Raw genomic sequence first — 24164 nt, 5'->3', positions numbered from 1 at the left:
GTTGGTTTGTAAGTTCTGTTTCCAATCACAAAAACAGACAGCTGAGAATGCCTAAATCACATTTCAATGAATGATAGCATCTTGTCCCAAAGAAGCTTTCCCATTCTGAATGTAACATAGAATCCAGAATGCAATCCTTCGTGGCAGATAGGAATCTCACTTAATGCAATAGTGAGATTGACAGAATTCCCTAAACCATAATAGAAATTGACACTCTTCAAGCCCAGCAGCAAGCATTGAGATGGTTAAGGAGTTGCTGTGTAACTTGGAACATCTGACCCCATGTAAGAAACCGATGGAGCCCATAACTCTCTAGATAAGAAGATGGCAGGCACCCTTGACCATCTTTCACAAAGACTCCTACAAAGACTCCTCACTAAGCCGAAATTAATGCACTTGGAAAAGGATCCCAGCACAGATTTCAAAGCATAGACTCAAAATGGAAGGTTCTGATGTCTTCCAAGAAAGGTCAACCTTATGCCTTGGGATAACATGAAATCAGCTTTACAACAAGACAGCAAGTGATTCATACTCAGGGTTGAGATTCATGAGGAAAACAAATCAGCAATGAGAAAAATCACAGTTTTGCCCTACCTGTCGATGATGACAGGGTCTGAAGGAGTCTCATTTCGGTTACCGCAACTTTTCTTTTCACAACATCGACTGTAGATTGGAAAGGAATCAAAAGAATACAGTAAAGTTATTGAATCAAGAAAATACAATGAATATGCAATGTAAGAACACACAAAAACGAATATATCCTAGGTAGTTTCCCAGCTGTACACTGCTTGAAATGAGAATTTCTGCCTATAGTAACATTTTTAAAATAAATTAAAAAAAAAAACAACACTGAACGTGGAATAAAAATATGCACTAATGAAATTTTCTGTAATTTACAAGCTGGGTGATTCTTAGCACATCACAACTTTCCCAAGAGCCATATTTATAATATGAACCATAGACAGTTGAACTGTAAGAGCTATAAAAGTTAACTTGCAGCTCAATGTTCAATGATTTGTATGACCACGTAGTTTAGGTCTTTGTGTCTCAATAAATATTTGAAAAAAGAGAGTAAAGGACAATGTAAAAACTGGAACGCAAGAAGCTGCCAGGGTTATTATAAGCCTTATATAGTAAGGCTTATTTCTCCATAGAACTCAGCATACTTTGTAAACATTTATTCATTTATTCATTCCGATTATTTCCAGAAGATGAAGGAGGAAGACCAGAACTAAGATGTACATTTTGAAACTGGAAGAAAAGGAAGCAGGGAGCTGCAGGATGATTTTGCAAATCATTTTCAACAAGTCTGCAACTAAAATGGGTCTCAGTAAGGGAACATCTTGAAAACCCCATCTCCCGAAAGAACATCTATCCACATACTGGGTACTTGGTAGAAGCAGGATAAATGTCTGTGGAATCAAGTGGAAGCAAAAGAGAGAGAAACAGAAGAAACCCTTGAGCAATTACAACAGGAAAGAAATACTCAGAAGGACCTGAGCAGACAGCAAAACACTCCAGAGGTGTCTCTGTAAAATACCTAGACAACTGTGAAAAGGGCAAAGGAATCTTAGTGAGAGGGAAACATTAGGGAATGGCCTCCAAATCGCCTCTGTTCGCTATGTGTCAGAACCACAGATTTCTAGTATTTTCTCTGTTCATTTCAAGTTTACCATCAAATGTAGTTGATTAAGAATACAACTTTGAAATGGCTTCTAAGAAAAATATCATTGCCCATATCAGTTGGAGACTATGGCTAACAAATGTTGTTGTTAAGTGCCTTCGAGTCGGTTCTGACTCATTACGACTTTGTATAGGGTTTCCAAGGCTGGTGACTTTGAACCGCCAACTTTGTGGTTCAAATGACCTCGCAGTCGAGCGTTTTATCCTACAGTGCCCAAACTATATCTCTCTAGTTAAAGACTGACAGTGCAATAGAAAGATTGCTGAGCTGGAAATCAGGGTTTTGAAGGCCAGCCCAACTCTGTCACTAACCAGCTGCATGAATTTAGTCAAATCTAAATTTAGTCAAATCTGGTAGCATAGTGGTTACGAATCGGGCTGCTAACCTAAAGGTTGGCAATTCAAAACTACCAGCCGTTCCATGGGAGAAAGATGAGGCTTTCTGCTCCCATAAAGATTTACAGCCTCAAAAACCCTGTACATGGTCACTATGAGTGGGAACAAACGCCACAGAACTTAACAACAACATGTAAAAAATTTAAAGTGTTGGACTAGATAAGCTCTAGAATCTTTTAGGTTTAAGAAGTCCACGAAGCTGAGATTCCCTATTTGCCCCATGATGTGATGGCAGGGTATGAAAAAGAATCCCCATGACAGCAAGAAGCTGCCAGGGTTATTATAAGCCAGTGGTAGATTTGTTATGTGACTTTCTACAGTCCATTTGCCTTCTCTGATATTCCATAGAATCTTTTTTTTTTTAATAAAATAAGTACTTTAGATATTTTAAAGCCCTTCTCTCTCACACAGTGGAGTGTGTAGCCTATTCAATAAATAACTCTAACATTCTCAGAAAGTAAAATATATACTTCAGAGATGCTAGAAATGTTCAACAAATGGGTGCAATAAGGTGTTAAGAAACTTAATCAAATTAGTAGGAAGTAAAAGAAAAAATGTTTCAATTTTCTTAAATACCAGAGTTGCCACTGGGATTTTCTGAAATAATATTTTGCCTTTGAAATTATATTAGGTCTTAACTTTTAAAATTTCAATCCATCCCAAGATTAACACCAATAAAAATGCTGGCCAGCTGCTCTCCCACCTCGAAAAGCCCTTGTCTCTCTTCCCAACTCCCTACCCCCATCCAGTTCCATTCCCCCACGTCTTTTATTTCTAGAGTATTACTTATGTCAATGCCATACCTCTGCTGCTCAGACAAAAACTCTTTTATTAGCAACGCAATTTCAAAAGATCCTAACATGCTAGTTATCTAAAGACCTTCCAGTTACTCTCTTTGGACTTTACTAGTATGTCAGCCTAACCTCGAATATGTGTATGATGCCCAGCACAATTTAATGACAGAAGTACACACTGTCAGAATGTGCCAATCTGTTTAGTTTGGGTAGGAACGATTCTGGATTCTGAGTAGGCCGAGTAAGTTTGCAAAATTGCTCAGCTGAATTCAGCTCCTTTCCTTGGGGATTTCCTCTGGAGGAGAAGAAAAACAGATACAAATGTAAGCCTGAAGCCAGTGTGATACAATGTGGGGGATCAACTCAGGGAAGGAAATGATATTGAAAGAAAAACTGCAGAGAAACTTTAGGCCCCAAGCTTCCATTTTCCAAGAGTAACATCTTTAAATATAATCTCTAATGTTAATATTCAGCATAGAACAGAAGTAAAAAAAAAAAAAAAAGAATCACTTGATTTTAAAAGCAAAGGTACCAAAACAAGAGGTCTTGGTTGTTACCTGCCTCTCTTTGTACGCTTCTTAAGATTTCTCTGGGTCTCAAAGTTAATCGAAGCGAATTCTTTTTTTTTTTCTTTCTTAAATGAAAAGGTTCATCAGTGTGTCCTAGTTGGTCTTTATTAGGCTTCTTAAATGGCGTTCAGTCTTCATGCCATAAACATTATCACAAGCAAAGGGAAATGAAGAATTGAAGGTACTCCTCAACTCACACTCTCTGAACAATTGCTCTGGGATCAGGTATGTGGGCAGTTGAGGCTAAGTCATGTTACCAACTCAACTCTCCCCTTTGCTATATAGACAAAGCATTAGGACCAACTTCAGATCCAGCTAGTCTAGTTAAAGGACTCTAGGGTTACAAGTATTTTCTAACAAGAAAGTCTCTAAATCTGAAGTTCCTTACTAGTGCTTTAAAAACGGAAAATGACGGTAAAATAGAAAAAGAAAACAGAGAGAGACGAAGAAGAAACCTAACTTAGCAATAGGTTAAGGTTGTGTTGCTAACTACCATGGAGGGGCTCAGAAGTGCTCTTTTTTCCTAAAGAATGAAAATGAAAGTTGTTCCTCTGTTTGTCTTGGTTTGTTTGATTTATTACACCAAGCACTGGACTGCTAACTGCAAGGTCGATAGTTCAAACCTACCAGCCGCTCATGGAAAGTCTAAACAGGGTCACTATGAGTCGGAACCAAATTGACAGCACACAACAACACTGGGCTTACAGGCCTCTTGTGTTCTCCACACAGAGTCTTTGGAGAAGGAATGAGAATAAAACTAGTAGTGGGGTGGGGGGCGGCTATGAGAAATTGTATTACAATCCTGAATCTTACCTGCACCTTTTGGAAAGGGTGAAGAAAAAAAAAAAAAAAAGGAGGGATGAAGAATGATAGTTGATTATAGGAGGAAAGGAATAAAAAAGTGTCAGCCATAGACACACAGTGTCCAGTCAGCCAAACTCCTGTTCAAGACAAACGAATGTGTCCCTTTCCCCTTCAAAATGGTTTTTAAAATTCAACCCTCAACTTTCAAAAATCTGTCTCTAATTTCAAACTCAAATAAGCGCACAGCATGGTGGCTTTTGTTTTGTTTTCTTCTCTGCAACTCCTCCCTGCGATTGCATAACAAAAGTGTCTAAATTCACACCATCTGGCCGATAAAGACACTGGCCCCACTGCCCGGCTGGCCCATCTGATTAGGCCCTGTCTAGCCTGCGCCTTGTGGCGAAAAGTCACAGCTGTGGGGTTTGCTCGCGCTCAATACAACTCTGTTATTAGCCAGCTGTAGGCCTTGAGACGACTTCTGTTCAAATTATAATATCTTTTAACCCTCTGAGCATTGAGGGCGCAGAGGTGGCTGGCAGACACATAACAACTCGATCTCTCCTTGCTAATAATTGGCAAAGTGAACTAAAGCAGGGAAGAGAGAAGCAGAGACAATTGGGGAAGGGAGAGAAAGTTATTCCTAAAGAGATTTATTTTATCCCCTTGCTTTGTTCCCCCCTGGAAGCTAAACACCAATTTATGAGCCTTCCACGGAAAGATTACAGAACATAAAACCATTGGGGGAAGTGCCCAGGTATGCCAAAGAACACCATGCAAATGAGGCTAAGGATGTGAAATGACTGCTGGGGAAGTGGGCATTTGAATCATCCCTCAATCACTGACTGTCTAACTGACTGGGGAAATGTGGGAGAAGGAACTTTCTTGCCTCCCTTTCCTGTAGAATCAACCAGTTCTAACTGACAGATTGAATAAGAACTTCTCTTTTAGTTGCATCCAATATTTGCCACCATTCTACCTCATCTCCCACAACCACACATACAATGCAAACACAGCGCCCTTCCAATGGATCATTTATTTACTCATAATTAATATTTGCTTTAAATTCTAGTTTGGGAAGGAAATAACAGAACGCTTTCCCCGGTCTCAAATGCAGAGAAGTTACAGTACATTAAATTTTTATATTGTGTTACTAATGCAGACTAAACTAGAGGGTTTAAAAATTGATGCTGCTACTTAAGTAGCATAAAATGAGGAGGATTTGATTGGGCTTAAAAATTAAAATGTCAGCTTTAACTACAGCTGGATGGGGTGTGCAAGTATTATTTAAAGTGATAGGTATAATTTGTTAGACAATGGACCCGGTTTTGTTTTGTCTTGTTGTGTTTTCTTTTGTATTCTTTTCTTTGAAGAAGGCAATCACTCCAAACAAAGACATTGAAAAGTGTTGAAAGGAGAAAAACTGCTTTTTGATTAGCCAAGCAAATAAAGCATTCTGTTTATTTAATCTAGGAATTACATAGAAGTGCAACTTGAAATTGTATTTTTTTTTCTGTACTAATCTATCAAAGGGTACTACCCAGTGTCCCCGGGATAACTCCAAAGCCTCACAAGCAAGGAAGCCTCAACTGCCCTCAGCTGAGGCCACTGGCAGAGTTGAACTTTGCATTTGGCAAGTTTCTTTTTCTAATACTTGGTCAAAACCAAAACAAACATGTCTGATTGTTATGGTTTCTTTCTGACTAGGTTGGGGAGGGGCTGAGGGCTGCCGGGAGCTCCCCATAAAACAGTCTGTACTAAATCAGATTGCCTGTAATTACCCCAAACTAGCAAATCTGGAGTTGGAAGACATCCACTAAAGCAATAGTGGAGTGAGGAAGAATTGAGGTTTTTCCCTTCAGTAAGAGGTTTTAAAGGAAGAAAAATGTGTATGGTATAGACATTCAAATTTTTGTAGTAAAATAACCACAGTCTTCCAAGAGTCTCCTTTTTATATCCTCTCTCATTCTCTGTGGGATACTAACATCCAGCCCAATACCTGGCCCATATGATGCACTCACTATATATTTATTGAAAGAATGAATAAATGTGTGGGTGAATTTGTTCTAATTTTTATTTTTTCTAGTCAAGCAGAAAAAAGGGAGCAATCTACAGGGCTGAAGATGGAATGGATTGTGTCTCTGAAAAGACGATAGGAAAGGGTGTAGAAACGGATGAAAGTGGACTACACCTTACACAACTTCTCCATTAGAATCCAGCTGTTGCTCTAGACCCCAGATTTCCCTGATAGGGTCCAGTCCCTGCCCCTCCCACCCACCGCTAGGGAACCTTACTTATTTTTTTTTACCTGGCAGTTCTGCCTGACCTAAGAAACTCCCAAGGAGCTTTTCGGAAAACATGAGTGCTACTTCCCTGAAAGAAGGTAATATCCTGCGTGTTACACACACACACACACACACACACACACACACACACACACACGTCTCAATGAGAAGTAAACATGCAGAAATGGGAATCCTGACCCTCTGGTGGTCCCTGCCCAGACTGCTAGTCGTTCCAGTACTTCTAACTCGAAGTGAATGGGTAATTCCACAAGTGGCCCACAAGGCAATCTACCTCTAGCGGGCAGATCGAGTGGGAATCCAACAGTCCTAAGTGCTGTCGCCAGCCCCGGAGCAGTGTGGACTTTTCAGGTGACCCAGGAAAGTTCTGCTATACCGAGGGAGTTGAAAACCTGAGACATAACGGCCTAAGAACCTTGCCTGGAAGAGAGGAGGGGGTTCTAGGGAATTCGGCCCCAGGCAAGTCCAAGCACTAGGCCTCCCTCCCAGCTCACTGTCTGTCCTAAAGGTAAGTCCTGAGAGTGCTCGCCGGCCTGGCAGGCTTGGCTCTCCCGTCGAGTTTTCCAGCAAAGCCCCAGGAAAAATAAGCGGTTCTTACCTGCACATCACTTCGTGCGTAAGGAGAACTCGGCACATTTCCGGATTCTTATTCTGTCCTTCATAAGCTATGGGCTGCAGGGGCGGGGGGAGGGGGGGTGAGACAGGGAAGATGTGGAAGGGAGCGATGGGACAAAAAGAGAACTTTAGAGCAAACACAACCGTTTTCCCTGGCACCTCCTGCTCCCTTTTTCTGAGTTCTGGGTCGCAGCATCTAACCTGATTCATTCAAGCGGAAATAGTAGTTTGTCCAAGGTGAGAAAATGTTTCTCAGCAAAGGAGATGTTGGGGATGGGGTGGAGAGGGGAGAGAGACTTAATTTCCAAGTGTTCGCTTCCTCTCTCTATCCCTTCGCTCACTTTCCATCACCCCCAGTCTCCCCAGTCGGATTTTTTTTTCCCCTGAGTGACACGATGCCGTAGCCGTGGAATGGCGTGTGGCACCTAACCCCGGAAATCGTGGAGGGCGTGGGGGAGGCCAGAAACTAACTAGGAGGGAAGGGGCGGCGGGTGGCGCACCAGAGGAGGAGCCCAGTGGCCAGCTAGCTCACCTGCTTAGTGACCGAGTCGATGAGTCTAACGTAGAGATCCTGCTCCGTGCGGACGCCTGCAAGAGAGTGGGGCATTCATAAGTCAAAAGCTATTGAGTAACTACCGAGCACCCCAAGCCTGTCTCCTCCGAGTGGCAGAGGACCGGGCAACTTCTCTAGATGGCTGGCACCAGGGCTGAGCGATCCTGGGGGGCAAAGGCTCACCTCCTCCCGCTGCCCCCAGCCTTGACCAAATCTCCCGCATCCCTGCTCTCCCTGGGTCTACCCTGAAGACCGCCCACCAGTAACCGTGTCAAGGTCAACTGCCCTACTAGAAACTAAAAAGCCCCTCAGTGGACCCCGCAGCCCAGTATCAGGTGTACGTCTGCCCAGGGCGCTCACCATTGCTGTAGAGAAGCTGTAACTTGTAATGGGTGCCATTGTTGGTCTTCTCATTGCCTTGTTCCTGAAAAGACAAGCAGCTTTCGGTTCCCCCTCTTCCCAGTCCCCCAAAATGAGCTTGTCCCCACACTGCATACCACCACCTCTCAACAGACCGCCCCGGGGTCAAAGAACAAGAGCCGCTGCCCGCCCGACCTCGAAAATTTGCCAAGGTTCTTGGCCACAGCTCTCAGAAAGTTTGCCCTTCTCTCTCAAAATCTCCTCAGAAGTGCAACCCCGGAGTTCCAAAGTGTCTTACTCAAACCTTCCCGCTTTAGTCTGTACTCATGAAGGCCAAGGTATCTTTTGGCAGAAAAGCGATGGGATTTGTCATTTGGAAGGGTAGTATTCGGTCAAGAGCTCAGCAAGATAATCCCAGGGTTCAGCAAGAGTCCGAGCGAAGGGATCTTGCTTGGAAAGCTCTTTTCTAAAGTTTTCCGTTGTACAGCTGATGAGACTGAGGCCCAGGGAGGACAGGGGGACTTTTCTTTGGTCACACCTCGGTTTAGGTCAATGATGCTTGCTTGGAAATCCAATCTAGTCTCCAAGCCAGTGCCTGGGTTCGGAGCAGCAGCTACTTTCGGGAGTGAGAGTGTGGGATTCCACCTAGTAAAGATTCAATCTACTGGCCGGCCGGCGCTGGCAGGTGCAAAATAATAATAACTCAGAGAAAAGCCGGACGGCCTTGGGGATACTTTTATAAACTATGCTTCAGTTGCAAGGGCGTTTGATCGGCTGTTAGGCGCTACTAATGACCGGGAGGCTTGAGGAGCCGAGCAGAGAGCACTCCCCTAAGCGCAGGGTGCGCGGATGCAGGCAGGAGGAAGGGGTGGGGGATGATTAAGAGGCTGAGGGTGAGAAGCCTCGATTTATCATCCCTGATGATGTGAGCAGAAAAGTGTCGCGAGTGACAGATGGAATCTTTAGTGCTTTGCAAGGAGAGTTATTAGGCCGTGGAAAGGGGGTCCCTCCGCTTACTTTGTCGTTCTCCACAAAGTCCACAAAAGCGGTGCGCTCGATCTCCACCGGCTGCCCCTGCCTGTCGTAGAGCGCCAGCACGAAGTGGAAGAAGTTCGATTTCCTCAAGTTGGAGGGTGGCTGCTTCTCAAAATGAGCCCGGGACAGGGCGACCCCGCTGCAAAGGAAGAGACACGGGGACACCGGGCACCGGGAAAGAGAGAGAGACACGACGTTACCCACGCGCGCGCAAAACCCGAGAGGTACAAGAGTCAACGTTACGAGTCCAAAGTCCTGGGTTCCTTGCCTTTTCTTAAAACGGATATAAAACTGGGACACCTAAGAGGAGTCGGGTGACTTCCTGACGCTTTAAGTTTCCACTCGGTTACCCAACCTCCGGCGTCCCAGCGAGGGGATCACCGTCTGACCTTTACTGGAAACCCAAGGACCAGGGCTATGGCCAGAGACTTAGAGTGGTTCTGGGAGTTTTGAGCGCTTCAGTTCCCCGTTATGTCGGGGTCATCCCTATCCCATCTCTCTTCTGAGCAGAGATGTACCGGAGGTTAGAGGAATAAGTGCTTCGATCGCTTTTCAAGTGACCCTTTTGCTTCGAAGAAGGAGCACAGCCCACAAAGGTCCCAAAGCTAATTCAGAAGCCCAGATTTCGCTTAGCCAGAGAAGGGGAATCCTCATCCGCTCCAGCCCTCGATCTTCCGAAAAGTAGCGCTAGTGACAGCGGCGGGGCGGAATCCCAGACAACCAGCTTAGTTCATTGTAGGCCTTTGAGAACTAAGTTATTCTGTTCTGATTCTGAAGGGCCCCCACCACTGGAGCTGATAGGCTTGGAGAAGCCAAAATGTTATTAAGAGGCAGATAGCCTCCTTGCCTAGGGCGGTGGGGATTCCAGCTCTAGCCGCGTCTCCTAGCTGCCCCCAGACAAACCAGCTGACAGCGAAATCAAAGTTGGGGAACCCAGGAGGAGCCCTTGAGATTATCCAGGGATGCTCTCACCTCTCCACCGGCCCACAGTGGCTGGTGCCAAACTGACCTCAAGATCACATTTAATCAAAGATTCGGAGGGCCTAGGCAAGCGCGCTGTTGGCAGGAGCTGCCCCGCAGCGCGGTGACCTCCAGTCCGCTTGCCCGTGAGTCCTAGCACTTTCACTGTTTTGCCGGGCGTAACATTTAGGTATTTCCACAAAGACTGCCTGCTCCAATCTAGCCAACTATTGAATCTGGGAAAGAAGGGGACGGGAGGGGATGTCTTTAAGAAGTCCTGCTAAGAAAATGAGCCTCCGGGCCGATTTGCTTCCAGCCCAGAGAGTCCCAGCCTTTTAAATATAGAAAGCCATGGCGACCACAGTAGATCTCCGCCAGAGGGATCCCGGGGCAAACTGGACTCGGCCCCCACGCCCTCCACCCACCTCCTCTCCTCAAAGAATGGCAGCTGGTTGACTCTAGCCGGGACACTTCGAGAAGTGTACGGTCTGGGAAAGGGGTCATTTCTCCCTGTGATGTCAGGGCTTAGGAGTGGACTGTCAGGAAAGAGGACGTGGAGAGGAGCGTCGTGGGAAGAAGTTCCTGGTCTCTTTGCGGAAAGCGGATTGCCTCTCACCGAGTAGGACCGAGTAGGACCGCAGAGGCCAATGGAGCGGTAGGGGAAGGCACAAAATATCTTTGTGAAGTGACCCCTGAGGAAAGGTGTTTCACTTCCAGCACGCCAACTCTCTAGAAAGAAGTCAACTTCAAAGACAGGCAAAACTATAGGATGACGGTTCTTAAGACTTCCTGGCGACCAATTTTCTCCTCACTTCTCTTGTAAGATTCTTTCTACTATTACTTCTTTTCTCTTTAATCCCTTCTCTCCCTCACCTCACTGTTGGATCGCTGAGCTCGGACCCTAGTAGCCTTTCGAGTCCCCTCCCCAGGTTTCGGCAGCCGCTCTCGCCTCTGTAGCTCCCCTCGCCGCAGTGGTCATCTGGTCGCGTGGCTCTTGGCCTCCAGAGTCACCCAGCAAGACGTGAGAGGAGAGGGGCTCACAAACCCAATGGTGAAACCCAACAGTCTCCGGAAAGCCTGCTCTCCACCCGCGGCCGCGGCTTCAAGCTGCGATCCTCATGATCGCTGGACTGACTGTCCGGCCAGACTCAGAGGACTAAGAGCTGTGGGCTGGGAGGCCTAGGAGGTTTGTTATTTGTTATTTTTCTACTGTGTGGAAGAAGTGGGATAGAAACACAAACGACCCAAGCAGTTCAGAAACTCGAGTGTTGCCTCCTAGCCAGTGTTCCCTGGACTGCAGAGATCTGCTTTGCCCGAGGGCGAGCCCCAGCGCGCGGGGCCAGGTTGACAGATGGGGACAGAGCGAGAGAAAGAGAGAGAAAGAGATGAGGGATAAGGGGAGTGCAGAAAGAGAGTGGGAGTGAGAACAAGGGAGAGATTTTGGGAGCACAATTGTGAGGATCTCTCTTTACCTCTGCGCTGCGACATTGGCATCCACCACACCGACATTCCGGACCCAGGACCTGACTGAATCCATCTCGGAGCCCAGCGTTTTGTCTTTTAGAGTTGGTCCTCTTCCTAAAGTATCTTGAATCCCAAACATTTAAAAAATTCTGATCCTCTACTGTCGCTTTAAAAATAAGAGTAAAACAAAACAGTCCTGTTTCCAACGCTGCCACCAAACCGTCTCCCTTCCAAAGCAATCCAAGCAAACGGATCAAGTGCTGAAGTTTGAGGCTCTCTTGGTTTAAAAAAAAAAAAAAGATAACCGATTCTCTGCTTCACTCGTGAGGTGGCGAGCTGATGTACTTAAAGTTGGTATTTTACCCTCCGCAAGTTCAGATCTGCCGCCTCAGACCCTCTGCCCTAGGTCGCTCGCATCCTTCCAGTCGCAACGTTGCATCCAGAAACTGATCACAATTTAGAAGCATCACCTGTTCTGGGAGAAACAGAAGAAGATTGATGGCTGCCTAATCTTTCTCCTTCTGGTCCCCCCCCCTCCCTGTTCCTCCGCTCCGCTCAAATTTAGAGGAGGAAAAAAAAATCCTCAACAGGATCAGTTGTAGAAGGAAGGGGAAGACCCGGAGTCGAAAGGAGGCGGTGGCTGAGAGCGCCACGGAGCCCGGCTGCAGCCGCGCGCGAGCCCCATGAATGGGTTACTACGGTCCAGGCCGCGGGAGGCGGAGCTGCGGACCGATAAAGAGCCTCATTTGCATGGACGCTCGGGATTGGCCGGCGCCGGGCAAGCTGGACCGACGTCCTCCGGCGGCGCGCGCCACGCTAGGCGTTGCTGGGAGTCCAGAAGGTGAAAGGGGACAGAAAACTGCGGGTATCGTGTCCTTCCTGGGACCCACTGTGCGTGCGTGGGATGGGAGTTCCCCCAAACCCTTCGCCGACGCTGGGCTGCTTAGCTCTGCGATCTAGGAAAGCACCGGCTCTGCCTGGCGGCGGGAAAGCGAAATCTACGTTGGTCCTCTCTCTAGATGCAGATTTTTGTAGCCTGCCTGAGGGCGTATTCATTCTTGGGGATTAATATGAATGTACATAGACTAGTAGTGAAGAAACTTAGTGTGGCCACATATACTTAGGTTTTGTGCATGTTTCCCCAGAGTAGCCCAGTTCCCTGAGCGGCTTTCCCAAGCCTTCCGGAGTTAACTTGGTGACGCTCAAATCTTGCGTGCCCTTTTGCTAGTTGCTGAGAGAGAGGACATATGAATGAAAGCGGAGAGGGTGTGAGTGGGAGAGAACTAAGGAAGGTCAAGTGCTGTTCAAATAAATAGAAAGTGCTGAGTAAACCGGTCAAGGAGCTAAGGAAAATACCCGGGACAGGCGGGCGGACGCAAGCCGGAATGGGCACCAGTGCAGATGAGAGCTTGCTGACAGATCTGGGTAGGTTAAGTGTGAGAGGGTTCTGGAAAAGTTTTCGCGGGAGCCATCATCCGCCCCAAATTCCTGAAGCCCGGAGGAACCAGCAAAGAAGTACGAAGAGGGCAGCGGGGAAGTCGCGTAAACTTTGTCTGTGGCATGCGGTCGCCTGCTTACCGCCGGCTGGTGGCCTGGAGGAGGCGGCAGCTCAGACAAACAGCTGAAACCTTAGACGGCTTTTTAACTACACCGGGCAGCTCACGGTGCTTATTAAAAATCCTCCTGGCTGGGTGTTATTTTCTTGCTTCTCCTTTTGTATTCTGATCTGTGCATAGATCTGCTGCTGAAATCTAGAACACTAGCGCGAAAACAGATTTGAAGACAATGAATGCAAATCTGTGCTCAAAGACCATCTGCCACGGAGGAGACAATCAGCTGTTTCGTAGTTACAGCGACAGTGCCTGAGTCTTCGGGCCTCATTACCGAGAGGGCATTTGCGAAAACCTGGATTACATTCGGGGGTACTTTTCCCCATTTAGGACTCAGATTTGAGGGTGAATTAATTCCCTCAGGTATAGGTGAGCGTTCACAAATGAACTGCAAGAGTTTGCCGCTAGAGGACTCAAAGCCTTATAACTGGTTTGACTGAGTTTACAGGAAGCTCTCACTTTCAGAAAATGCTGCTCTTGAGAAAGGGCCTGTCTACGCAATCACCCCACATTGCAAGCAAACCGCTACCCTACCCTTCCCGGCCTGCTTCCCGCTCTGGAAGCGAAGGTCTTTACTTTGAAGATTTCATTTGAAGACTGATTGAGCGGGGAGGGAGGTGGTTGGGTGGCGTGCCATCCTTCTCAGAACGCTCTGAACCTAGGGGCTGGAATGTTTGGTTTAGGGGAGGAGAATGTGAAACCCCCGCCTCTAGATAGTGTAGACTCTAACACCCTGACCGCTTGGATTCTGACTTGGCTCACCCGGTTGGGCATAAAGAGGTGGGGGTGAGCAGTGTAGGGTAACTGCTCTTCAGAAAAGGGAAGGAGGCTACTGTAAAAGCAGTGAAATTAAGACACGATTTGTCCAAAGAAACTAGAGGGGGAGCGGAATAGAAATTTGTAGAAATTTACTACCCTGTTTCAACTCGGCAATTCCCTGTTACATGCAAATTTTATGATTAATTTCGTCTCAGGCAAAAACTAACTACCTTGAACCTTCTTTATAAAATCTCTCCAAGCCTCAAGAAACTTCCCCAACACCACCATTCTCTCCTAGAATCAGCACCTAGGGAAGCCATGGCCTCAGATTCTTTGGTGGAAAGTGCGGAACAGCCTGCGAGCTCCGGTGACTTTTTCTTTCCCAGAGACCCTCTAGTCGGCTGAACCAGAACGCTGCCCAGGAAATAGTGCCTAGCGCAGCCCCAGAGGCCACCGGACGGCAGTGGGTCCCCCTCAAGTCGATGTTGGCTGGGGTTAAAGGGCAGAGCCCGGGTCGGGGGCGCTGGCTCTTTTCGCTCACCACAGCTGCCACCCAAATGATGCCCCTCAGGAAGCAAATGAATTGGTCCTTTCTCCAGGCTCCCTGCTGCGGCCTCTAAGCCAGAAGGCTGTGCGCCTCGGGTTCCCCACCCCACCCCACTCAGTACCCGCTGCAAGTCTTATGAAGACAACTTCCCAGTCGAGAGCCCCGCGGGGAAGTGATTTAGGGGAGCCGCTTTCCTGGAACTTGGACCCGGGTGGAGACACACAGCTCAGGGCACTTAGGGCGAATGGTCCCGGCGCTTTCTAGGGGCTTGGGTGGTGAGACTAGGGCGCCAAAGTTCCTCCTCCGTGGGGACTGAGTTCCTGGGGGGTGGGGGATGGGTCCGCGGCTTCGTGCTCCGTGAGTTGGAGCTTTGGCCTGCGGAGAGCTTGGAGCGTTTGTACAAGCGAAGATGGGTTTAATTATTTTTGTGTAGGTTTTAAGGAGGGTGTGGGCGCAGAGTAAGCCACCCGCGCCGAAGACGCGTTAGTTAGTGAAGGAGTGAGACGAGGTTACTGCGCCTGGAAGGTAGCGCCCAAGTACATCGCCTCCGGCAAAGCAAGGACAAACCTCCTTTTCGAATGTGCAGCACACACCCGCCCTGAGCCGCGCAGGGGCCCGGCAGGCGCAGCTGCGGCCCGGAGAAAGCTCAGCGCTGCAGGGGCGCTACGCGCTAGAGTCTTCCGGGCTCCGATCTTCATTTCGCCCCCTCGTCGCGGTCGAGAAAACTCAAAGAGAAAAATTATTAAAATTCTCCCTAATTGTCTATTTACGCAAAACTGGGATAGCGGTGGCAGCATTCCGTCTTTTGCTGTCGTCTCCTTTGTTCGCTCTTTCCCTAAACGAACCCCCGTTTTTTCTCCGAAGTTTCACATCGCACCTCAGTGATATACATTCCCTTTTCCCCTAATTGATTTTAAGGTCCATTTCTCCAGTCTCCTCTGATCTAGTTATCCCAGGCGCCGCGTCTCTTTTCCCGGTCAGGGGTTGGGACATTATTCTTCGAAATTTCCCTTCCGGTGGGGTCGTGAAATGATTTTACAGGTGTGAGGATCCTCCTCTTGTCTTAGGACCACCATCCCCCACCGCGACAGTCTCTTGGCGGCGGCTAGTAGCCAAGCTAGTACCCGGGGAATTTGATCCACAAGGACAATCAGTCTGGGCTTTGCAAATAAAAGAAGTGGCGGTCCCCATAACTTCTTTTTGGGTTTGAATTCCCTGTTTCTTTCTTTTTATGTCGAAACATTTGCTCTTTATTTGTCCGGGTAGAAACAGAGTTTTGCTCGCCAACTCAAGTGTCCTGTCAAATTTTAGCTCAAGAGTGCCTCATGAAATTATTTTAAAAAATTATCCAACTTTAATAAACTCCCACTCCAAATTTCAACTTAGGTTTCCTTTTGAGGAAACTAAATTTGTATGCTTCGGTAGGTAAATGAGAATTCTCTAGAGATGGAGAGAGAGAATTGCTTTATTTATAAATGCACTAGAAATTTCTCCCAAGGACCCGTCACTGATACCAACCGTTCCCTCTTAGGATAATAACTTAAGAAGTGTATTCGTTTCTGGTTTTTTATTTAAAATAGCGAAGGAGATTCCGAGCAGGTACTAAGGTAGAAATATCGAGGTATGAAAGAACGTCTCATAGACACAAAATGTTACACCCAGGCCACTCTGGTCATTGCAATGACTTCACTGAAAATGAACTTCAAGAACTAGAGTGTGCTCTGCCCAAACACTCCACACCTCCGGAAGGTCTCTCCCTCTTGCTGTTTTCCTTCTTCCTCTACTCTCTTGCCTCATTCCTCCCTTCCCTTTCAGTATTTCCTTTCTGAAATACCCACTCTTACCATCTCCTTGTTCTGGGAGTAGAACGAAGGAGGAAGCCCGAGCTACAGAAAGGTCAAGAGAACAAATTCCCTATGGAGGAGCCTCGTTTCGAGAGCCGCGGTCGGTGCTGGGCTGGCGGGCAGCACTAGAGTGGCTGTGGAGGTGTGTGTGTTTAGGGGGCAGGTGGTCAGTAAGAGGCAAGTATCAGGTGCGGCCTCCAAGCGAATCTGGGGATTGATACGTTTCTCAGGTGGGTGGGGATGCTCATCGCTGTTTGAGCCCCAATCCCGGGGCTGCAACCATGTTGGGAGGAACCGGCCAACTGTAGTCCTTTCCCCTCTAGGAACCTGACCATAAGTACTGAAAGCCCAGTGACTTCAGGACAAATTGACCCTCAGCATAATAACCCCTATGGAGCAGTGCTCCACGAAGATATGGTGGAGAGAAAGGTATGAACGAAAGGAAGCAGAATATTTATCCAGCACTTCCGGGGTGCCAGGCAAATATCTTCTCACCCTTACTCTTGACTACCACACACTTTCTCACCTGTAAACTTGACAGCAACGCTTCAAGTAGAATTTACTTGCCCCATTTTATAGATGAACAAAATGAGGATCAGAGAGACTTAGTGGTGTTTCAGCTGACAATTCGGGAAGAAAGATCCATGCAGGTCTTCCAACTTGTAACAAGCCACCATGGCATGCAATATATATAAGGCCCTTTTAAAAAGTTAAATGTGACTTTGCTCCCTCTCTCTTTTCAGTTGTTCACATTAGGTCAGGGCAAAGCTATGTGAAGACCTATGCTGACTGTCCCCCTTCTCCTAGTGGCCCTGCTTCTCCTTCACCACCCCCACACCCCCATCACTACCAGCCGGCTGGGGAAAGCCCACGGGACCTCCCAGCTCCCTCCCGGCTCACGGCGGAGGTGTGAGCGATGTGTTGATTATTCATATTTTTGCGAGCGCACACTCCGCCACGGCCGGCGCCGCCACATTTCACACGTACACACATGTACACTATGCTCACTCCGGCCCAATACGCACACACAAAAACCACCTCTCGGATGGGGAGTGATAAAAGGCTCCTAACTCACTCCTCCTCAGGTCTCTTCCTCCAGCATGCAGAAAGATACCCCTGGTTTCCACCTTTCGTCTTCATAATACACTTGTCTCCCCAACTCCCTCCTTCCTGGATTTTTATTAAGAGGAAGCAGCTGTAACTACGGCACCAGCTAGAATTTCATTCCATTTGGCACCAGGAATCTGTCCCATTCCAGCCCCTAACAACACACCACCTTCACCTCCACCCGCTGCACACATCTCAGGTAGCAAAGGAAAAAATCCGGGAAGGGCGCTTAAGTAAAATTCATGTTTTCAAGTTGTCTTTGACTACTTCTAACTGCCGGATCTGTTCAAGTATTGCCCAGGGCCTCAAAGTGCCATTTCTAGGTCGTAAAACAGCCCTTCCCCTGGAGATGGACAAAAATTTGGGGGCAGGTGGTTCCAGAGCACGCAGGACGAGGCTCTGAGGAAATCTCTTTGCCACAGCTGGGAAAGCAGAGCTTATTCGCGCTGCGGGGCTGCTCAATCTACTTCGACAGGACAACGCAACTTCCACTTACTCTGGTTTCGCTGAAGGAGAGGGAAAAGTAGGGGAAGGTCACGGGGCTTACTGGCAATGGGACAGTCCCAGGGGAGCCGAGGTAAGAAGCGTTCTGAGCAACATTTAAGGCACGGTTTCCCCACGTAGAGGGTTAGGGGGCGCTGGACTAAGCTTTAGCCTCAGGATTGTAAAGGTCTGACTCAGGGTAAGGTCAGTGGAGTAATGTGATGAAGGAAAAACCCTTTCAGCTTTGAGATCCGCAGGACCAGATTAGAGCCTGTCATTTACTGGTGGTATTTCTGACATTTAATATTACACCTGTGAACCTTAGCTTCCTTTCTAGTAAAATGGAATATTTATTCCCCAGTTGCACTTGTCTTACGTGTAAAAAGAAAGCTTAGATGAAAGTATCAGGCACATGTTAAGTGTTCAACAAATGCTGTTTTCCCTTGGCATCTGTAAAATGATCCTGCTATTTGCATATTGTGAGTCCTGATGTGGCGCTGTAGGATAAACACTGGACTTGCTAACCCGCAAAATCGTTGGTTCAAACCTACTACAGCTCCTGGAAACCCTATTATACAGGGCCCTGCTGAATCAAAACTAACTAGAGGGCCCTCAAAACAATATTTGCATACTGTTCTCACAAGGGTAGTAGTGATGAGTTTCCTTGGGAGATGATTTTCTTCCCCACTGGCCTGTGAGCTCCTTGAAACAAGAATCCTGATTTACATATATCTTTGAGTTTCCTTGGCTGGGCACAGGGCCAGAAGCAGGCAGTGGGCAGTTAAAAACACCAAGAGCAGAAACAACAACATGGAATTATATCTAGGAAAGCATTTCGGGACCTGTTCTGTGCCCACCGATGCCAGAGGTCACGAAAAACGGAGCCGGGAGACCTTTCTGGCCAGGGAATCAGACTTCCTAGGAGTCTCAGAGTGAGGACTCTTCACAGCTTTTCCAACGGGACAGTTGTAAAGGTAGCATCCAGATCATGGTTCCGCTGCACTGCTGCTGCAAGCTGGCGGGAGTGCAGGGGTCATGGTAATAACCAGAGAATTTATGGAAACTACAAAGAGTTCTGGAAAGGTTCTTCGGGTTTTGCGATGCACATCGGTGAACTAGTGGTTCACGGAGAAAGTTAGGAGCTCTTCCCTGAGTCCGAAGGGAGCTAAGGGTGTTGGTCTCCAGAGAGCTGAGTCTCTGGAAAAACGCTTTCCAGAGTTCAAATTGAAACAAGGTCGGGGAGGGGAGAGCTGAGAAGCCAGGAATCTGAGAGGTATTGAATTTGGAAGTAGAAGAAGGCAGGATGGGGGTGCAGAGGCCAGAAACAGAAAAGCTTCCAATTTTTCTATTCTACAAGACTGAAAACTCTTAGAAGCCCTTTTTAAAGTGTACGTTTTATTATTTATTAAATAATAATAATAGTAGACAAAGTCCTGGTGTAACCCTGCAGGATAATGCACTGAGCCACAAGGTCTATTTGAACAGGGTTTTTGTTAAGTGCCCCCTGAATAGAGACCCTGTATAGAGTTTCTGAGAAGCGCCTGGTGGGTTTGAACGGACCATTTACGTGGTTAGCTGTTCAGCGCTTATCCTACAGCACCACATCAGGACTCCCTTCATAAATACACACACACACATATATATATATATTTGTTGTTGTTGTTACATGCCCTCAAGTAAGCTCTGAAGCATAGTGACCCTATGTAGAAGGAGCAATTAAGGAGCTCTGGTAGCTTAGTGGTTACAAATTGGGCTGCGAGCCATAAGGTCAGCAATTGGAAACTACCAGCTGTTCAGCAGGAGAAAGATGAGGCGTTCTGCTCCCGTAAAGATTTACAGCCTTGGAAACCCTGTATAGGGTCTCTATGAGTCGGAACCGACTTCAAGGCACGCAGCAGCAAGGAGCAATTGGTGGGTTTGAACTGCTGACTTTGTGGTATACAGTCCAGTGTTGATTCTACAGTGCCATACTGGGATAATAAATATTTATTATATTTATAAAAGTGCATACTCATTGCAGAAACAATAGACAAAGAACAAAAAAAAAAAAATGTATAGCATTGTTATTATTTGGGTGGGCTACCTTCCAACATTTTATGTATATTTCTACATCCTGTAAATGGGAGTATAGATTATAAATGGATTTGTAGACTCAGTTGGTATAGCATAGTTTTTCATGTCATTGGATATTTTTCTACAGTACCATACATATATGGTACAAATATCTGTTTACGCTAACAATAAATACTAACAATGATGGCACTTAACAACAACAACCCATTTAATATTGGCATGTTGTTCTTAAGTGCCCTCAGTCAATTTTAACTCATAGTGATCCTGTGTAGGGTTACCAAGGAACAGCTAGCGGGTGTGAACCACTGACCTTCAGGTTAGCAGCTCAGTGCTTATCCTACATTGCCACATCAGTATTTCATTATCCAGAAAAGATATACCATAACCTGCTCAACTAACATCATTTAAGTTGTTTCTAATTTTTCACCATCATAAACAACACTGTGGTAAACATCTTAATAAGTGTAACTTTCTATTTAACTTTTATTTATGTTGATTAATTCTTGAGATAAGTTTCCTGAAGTAAAACTGCAAAATCAAAGTGTTGTATGCTTTTAAGCCTTGATGTTGTTGTTGTTAAGTGCCATTGAGTCAGTTCCAATCCATAGCCACTCTGTATATGGTTTCCAAGGAGCGTTTGGTGCATGTGAGCCACCAACCTTGCAGTTCAAACCGACCTTGCAGTCCAGTGCTTATCCTACAGTGCCACACTGGGACTCCTTTTAAGCCTTGATACACATTGACAAGTTGCCTTTGTAAAAAGCTAAATTAATTTACATTCCCAGCAGCAATATATGAGATTGCTCTCCTGCCCCCATCTCAAACTTCTCGATTCTTGAAGTTATTTCCTTATTAAAAACTTGCAATTTAAGGTAGGCAGAGGCACTGAGCCAACCTTCTGCAACAAAGACATAGGAAACAAAAGAGAAACTGAGTTGGGAATCCTGGAGGCCTGAGCATCAGAGAATAGGACAGAGAGGTGAACTGAGTATAGACTGGAAAAGAAAGATGAAAAGGAGCAATGAGAGAGAAGAAAAATAAGCCGACTGTAGGCTGGTGTGGAGTAGCAACCATCCTGGACTTTTGTGACTGGTGTTTATACAGTGGCCTGCAGATGCAGGATGTGACTGGAAGCTGTCGGCAAGGGGATGTAATTCTGCCTTGTTCCTGTGTCCTCCTGACAGCAGAGGCATAGCCAGTACCCGCCCTCACCCTCACCCATTCCACCAACCAGAGGAACCCCTCATGTGTAGCATCTGCTTTGCCTGGAGTCCAGTACCTGGCACAACACTCTACTTCTGAAAGCATGTGAAACTACCCAGAACTATGCTACACAAGCAGTGAACAGAGAACTAACTGCGTTTACACTTTCAATCTCTACCACATCCACTGGGAGGGAGACAGGTGGTGAGTGCAGGAGAATCATCAGTAAAAAATATAAATATGACACCATTGCCTCAGAGAAACAGACAATTTCAGCTTACACAAAGAAATAAGACATAGTGTGTCAAACAAGTAGCCAAAATGTTGTTGATGTTGTTGTTAGGTGCCATTGAGTTGGTACTGACTCATAGCGAACTTATGCACAACAGAATGAAACACTGTCCAGGGCTAACCTCACAATTGTTGCCATGCTTGAGCCCATTGATGCTGCCACTTTGCCAATCCATCCCGCTGGGGGTCTTCCTCTTTTGCTCTGACCCTCCATCTTACCAAATATGATATCTTTCTCCAGTGACTGGTCACATCTGACAATATATCCGAAGTATGAGAGATGAAGGTCTGGCCATCCTGGCCTCCAAGGAGCACTCTGGATGCACTTCTTCCAACACAGATCTGTTCTTTTTTTTTTTTCTTTTTCTTTTTGGCAGCCCATGGTACTGTCAATATTCTTCTCCAACACCATAACTCAGAAGCATCTATTATTCTACGATCTTTCTTATTCATTGTCCAACTTTTGAATGCATATGAGGTTATTGAAAATACCATGGCTTGAGTTAGGTGCACCTTAGTCCTCAAGCTGACATCTTTGCTCTTCAACACTTTAAAAAGGTCTTGTGCAGAAGATTTGCCTAATGCAATAATACAGTGTTTGATTTCTTGATGGATGCTTCCATGAGTGTTGATGGTTGATCCAAGAAGAATGAAGTCCTTGACAACTTCAATCTTTTCTCCGTTGATAAGAATGTTGTTTATTGGTCCAGTGGTGAGGATTTTTGCTTTCTTGATATTGAGATGCAATCCATACTGAAGACTATGATCTTTGATTTTCATCAGTAGGTATTTTAAGTCCTCTTCATTTTCAGCAAACAAGGTTGTATCATCTGCATATTGCAGGTTGTTAATGAGTCTTCCTCCAATTCTGATGCCAACTTTTTCTTCAGAGAACCCAGCTTCTCTGATTATTTGCTCAGCATAAAGGTTGAATGAGTATGGTGAATGAATACAACCTTGTCGCACACCTTTCTTAATTTTAAACCATGCAGTGTTCCCATGTTCTGTTTGAACAACTGCCTCTTGGTCTATGTACAGGTTCCTCATGAGCACAATTAAGTATTCCGGAATACTCATACTTCGCGATGTTGTCCGTAGCTTGTCATGAGCCACACAACTGAAGGTCTTTGCATAGTCGGTAAAGCACAGGTAAAATGTCTTTCTGATATTCTATGCTTTCAGCCAAGATCCATCGGACATCAGCAATCATATCCCTTGTTCCACATCCTCTTCTGAATCCAGCTTGAACCTCTGGACATTCTCTGTCAATGTATGCTTGCAGCCATTTCTGTATTACCCTTAGTAAAACTTTACTCACATGAGATATCAAAGATATTGTCCGATGATTTCCACATTCCATTGGAGCACCTCTCTTTGGAATGGGCACAAATACGGATCTCTTCTAATTAGTTGGTCAGGTAGTTGTCTTCCAAATTTCTTGGCATAGATGAGTGAGTGCCTGCAGTGAATGCTTCACTTTCTTGAGTGATTTCAGTTTTTATTCCATCATTTCCTGGTGCCTTATTCTTTGCATAAGGCCAGAGATAGCATTTGGTCTGACCCTATTGAGACAACCGCAGTTCCAGTCATCACACTGTTGTTGTGTGTAGAGTGCTGTAGAGTTGGTTCCGATCCGTAGTGACCCTGTATAAGGTTTCCAAGGAGCAGTTGGTGAGCTTGAACTGCCAACTTTGTGGTTCTAACCAACTTTGCAGTCTAACACATTAACCCACAGTGCCACAACAGGACTCCAGTCATTACATTAGGGCTAAGTTTGACCACATGTAGCAGGCTAATTTTTAAGTTGACAGTTTTGTATCACCCATGAATGATGTTACAATTTTGGCAAATGTATTTTGCACTGACCCCTGTGCTATAAGTAAGACCACTTAATATAACTATTATGAAAATTTATGCACCATTCACTAGAGTCAGTAATGATGAAATTGAGGAATTCTACCATCTTCTTCAGTCTGAAATTGATCAAACATACAATTATGATGTATTAATTACTGGTGATTGCAATGCAAATGTTGGAAACAACCAAGAAGGATCAGTGGTTAGAAAATATGGCCTTGGTGATAGAAACGATGCTGGAGATTGCAAGATAGAATTTTGCAAAACCAATGACTTCTTCATTGCAAATACCTTTTTTAAACAACATAAAAGATGACTGACTATACACATGGACCTCACCACATGAAATACAAAGAAATCAAATTGACTGCATGTGTGAAAAGACATGGTGGAAAAGATCCATATCATCAGCCAAAACAAGGCCAGGGGCAGTCTGTGAAACAAATAAGCAATTCCTCACACGCAAGTTCAGGTTGAAGTTGAAAACAATGAAAACAAATCAACAAGAACCAACAACATTTGACCTTGAACATTTCATACCTGAATTTAGAGATCATCTCAAGAACAGATTTGATGAATTAGACACTAATAACCAAAGACCAGAAGAGTTGTGGGATGACATCAAGAACGTCATAAAGAAAGAAGAAAAGGACCAAAAGAGATGTCAGAAGAGATTCTGAAACTTGCTTTCAAGCGTAGTGATAGTAAACAAATGGAAGAAATGAGGAGGTAAAAGAGCTGAACAGAAAATTTCAAAGGACAATTAAAGAAAACAAAGTCAAATATTATAAGGAAATATGCAAAAATCTTAAATTAGAAAACCTAAAGGAAAGAAAACACACAGCATTTCTCAAGCA

The 24164-nt window shown here is 45.7% G+C and overlaps 1 protein-coding gene across 3 annotated transcripts in view; it reads right to left on the bottom strand.

The window, feature by feature from the left end:
• The window catches only part of EBF2 (early B-cell factor 2), a 244708-nt gene extending 232761 nt beyond the window's left edge, over positions 1-11947 (bottom strand). For all 3 annotated transcript variants that reach the window (XM_006864374.1, XM_006864373.1, XM_006864375.1), the window contains exons 1-6: positions 11542-11947; positions 9092-9248; positions 8075-8138; positions 7694-7749; positions 7145-7218; positions 595-663 (exon numbers count right to left, since the gene is read on the bottom strand). In XM_006864374.1, the coding sequence (XP_006864436.1) occupies positions 595-663; positions 7145-7218; positions 7694-7749; positions 8075-8138; positions 9092-9248; positions 11542-11672 (551 nt within the window). In that variant the 5' untranslated portion in view covers positions 11673-11947. The remainder of the gene's footprint in view (positions 1-594; positions 664-7144; positions 7219-7693; positions 7750-8074; positions 8139-9091; positions 9249-11541) is intronic.
• Between the last annotated feature and the right edge of the window lie 12217 nt (positions 11948-24164).

This window comes from Chrysochloris asiatica, unplaced genomic scaffold (assembly GCF_000296735.1).
Source record: "Chrysochloris asiatica unplaced genomic scaffold, ChrAsi1.0 scaffold00064, whole genome shotgun sequence".
Classification (NCBI taxonomy): Eukaryota; Metazoa; Chordata; class Mammalia; order Afrosoricida; family Chrysochloridae; genus Chrysochloris; species Chrysochloris asiatica.
This window is presented reverse-complemented; position numbering and strand designations above follow the sequence as displayed.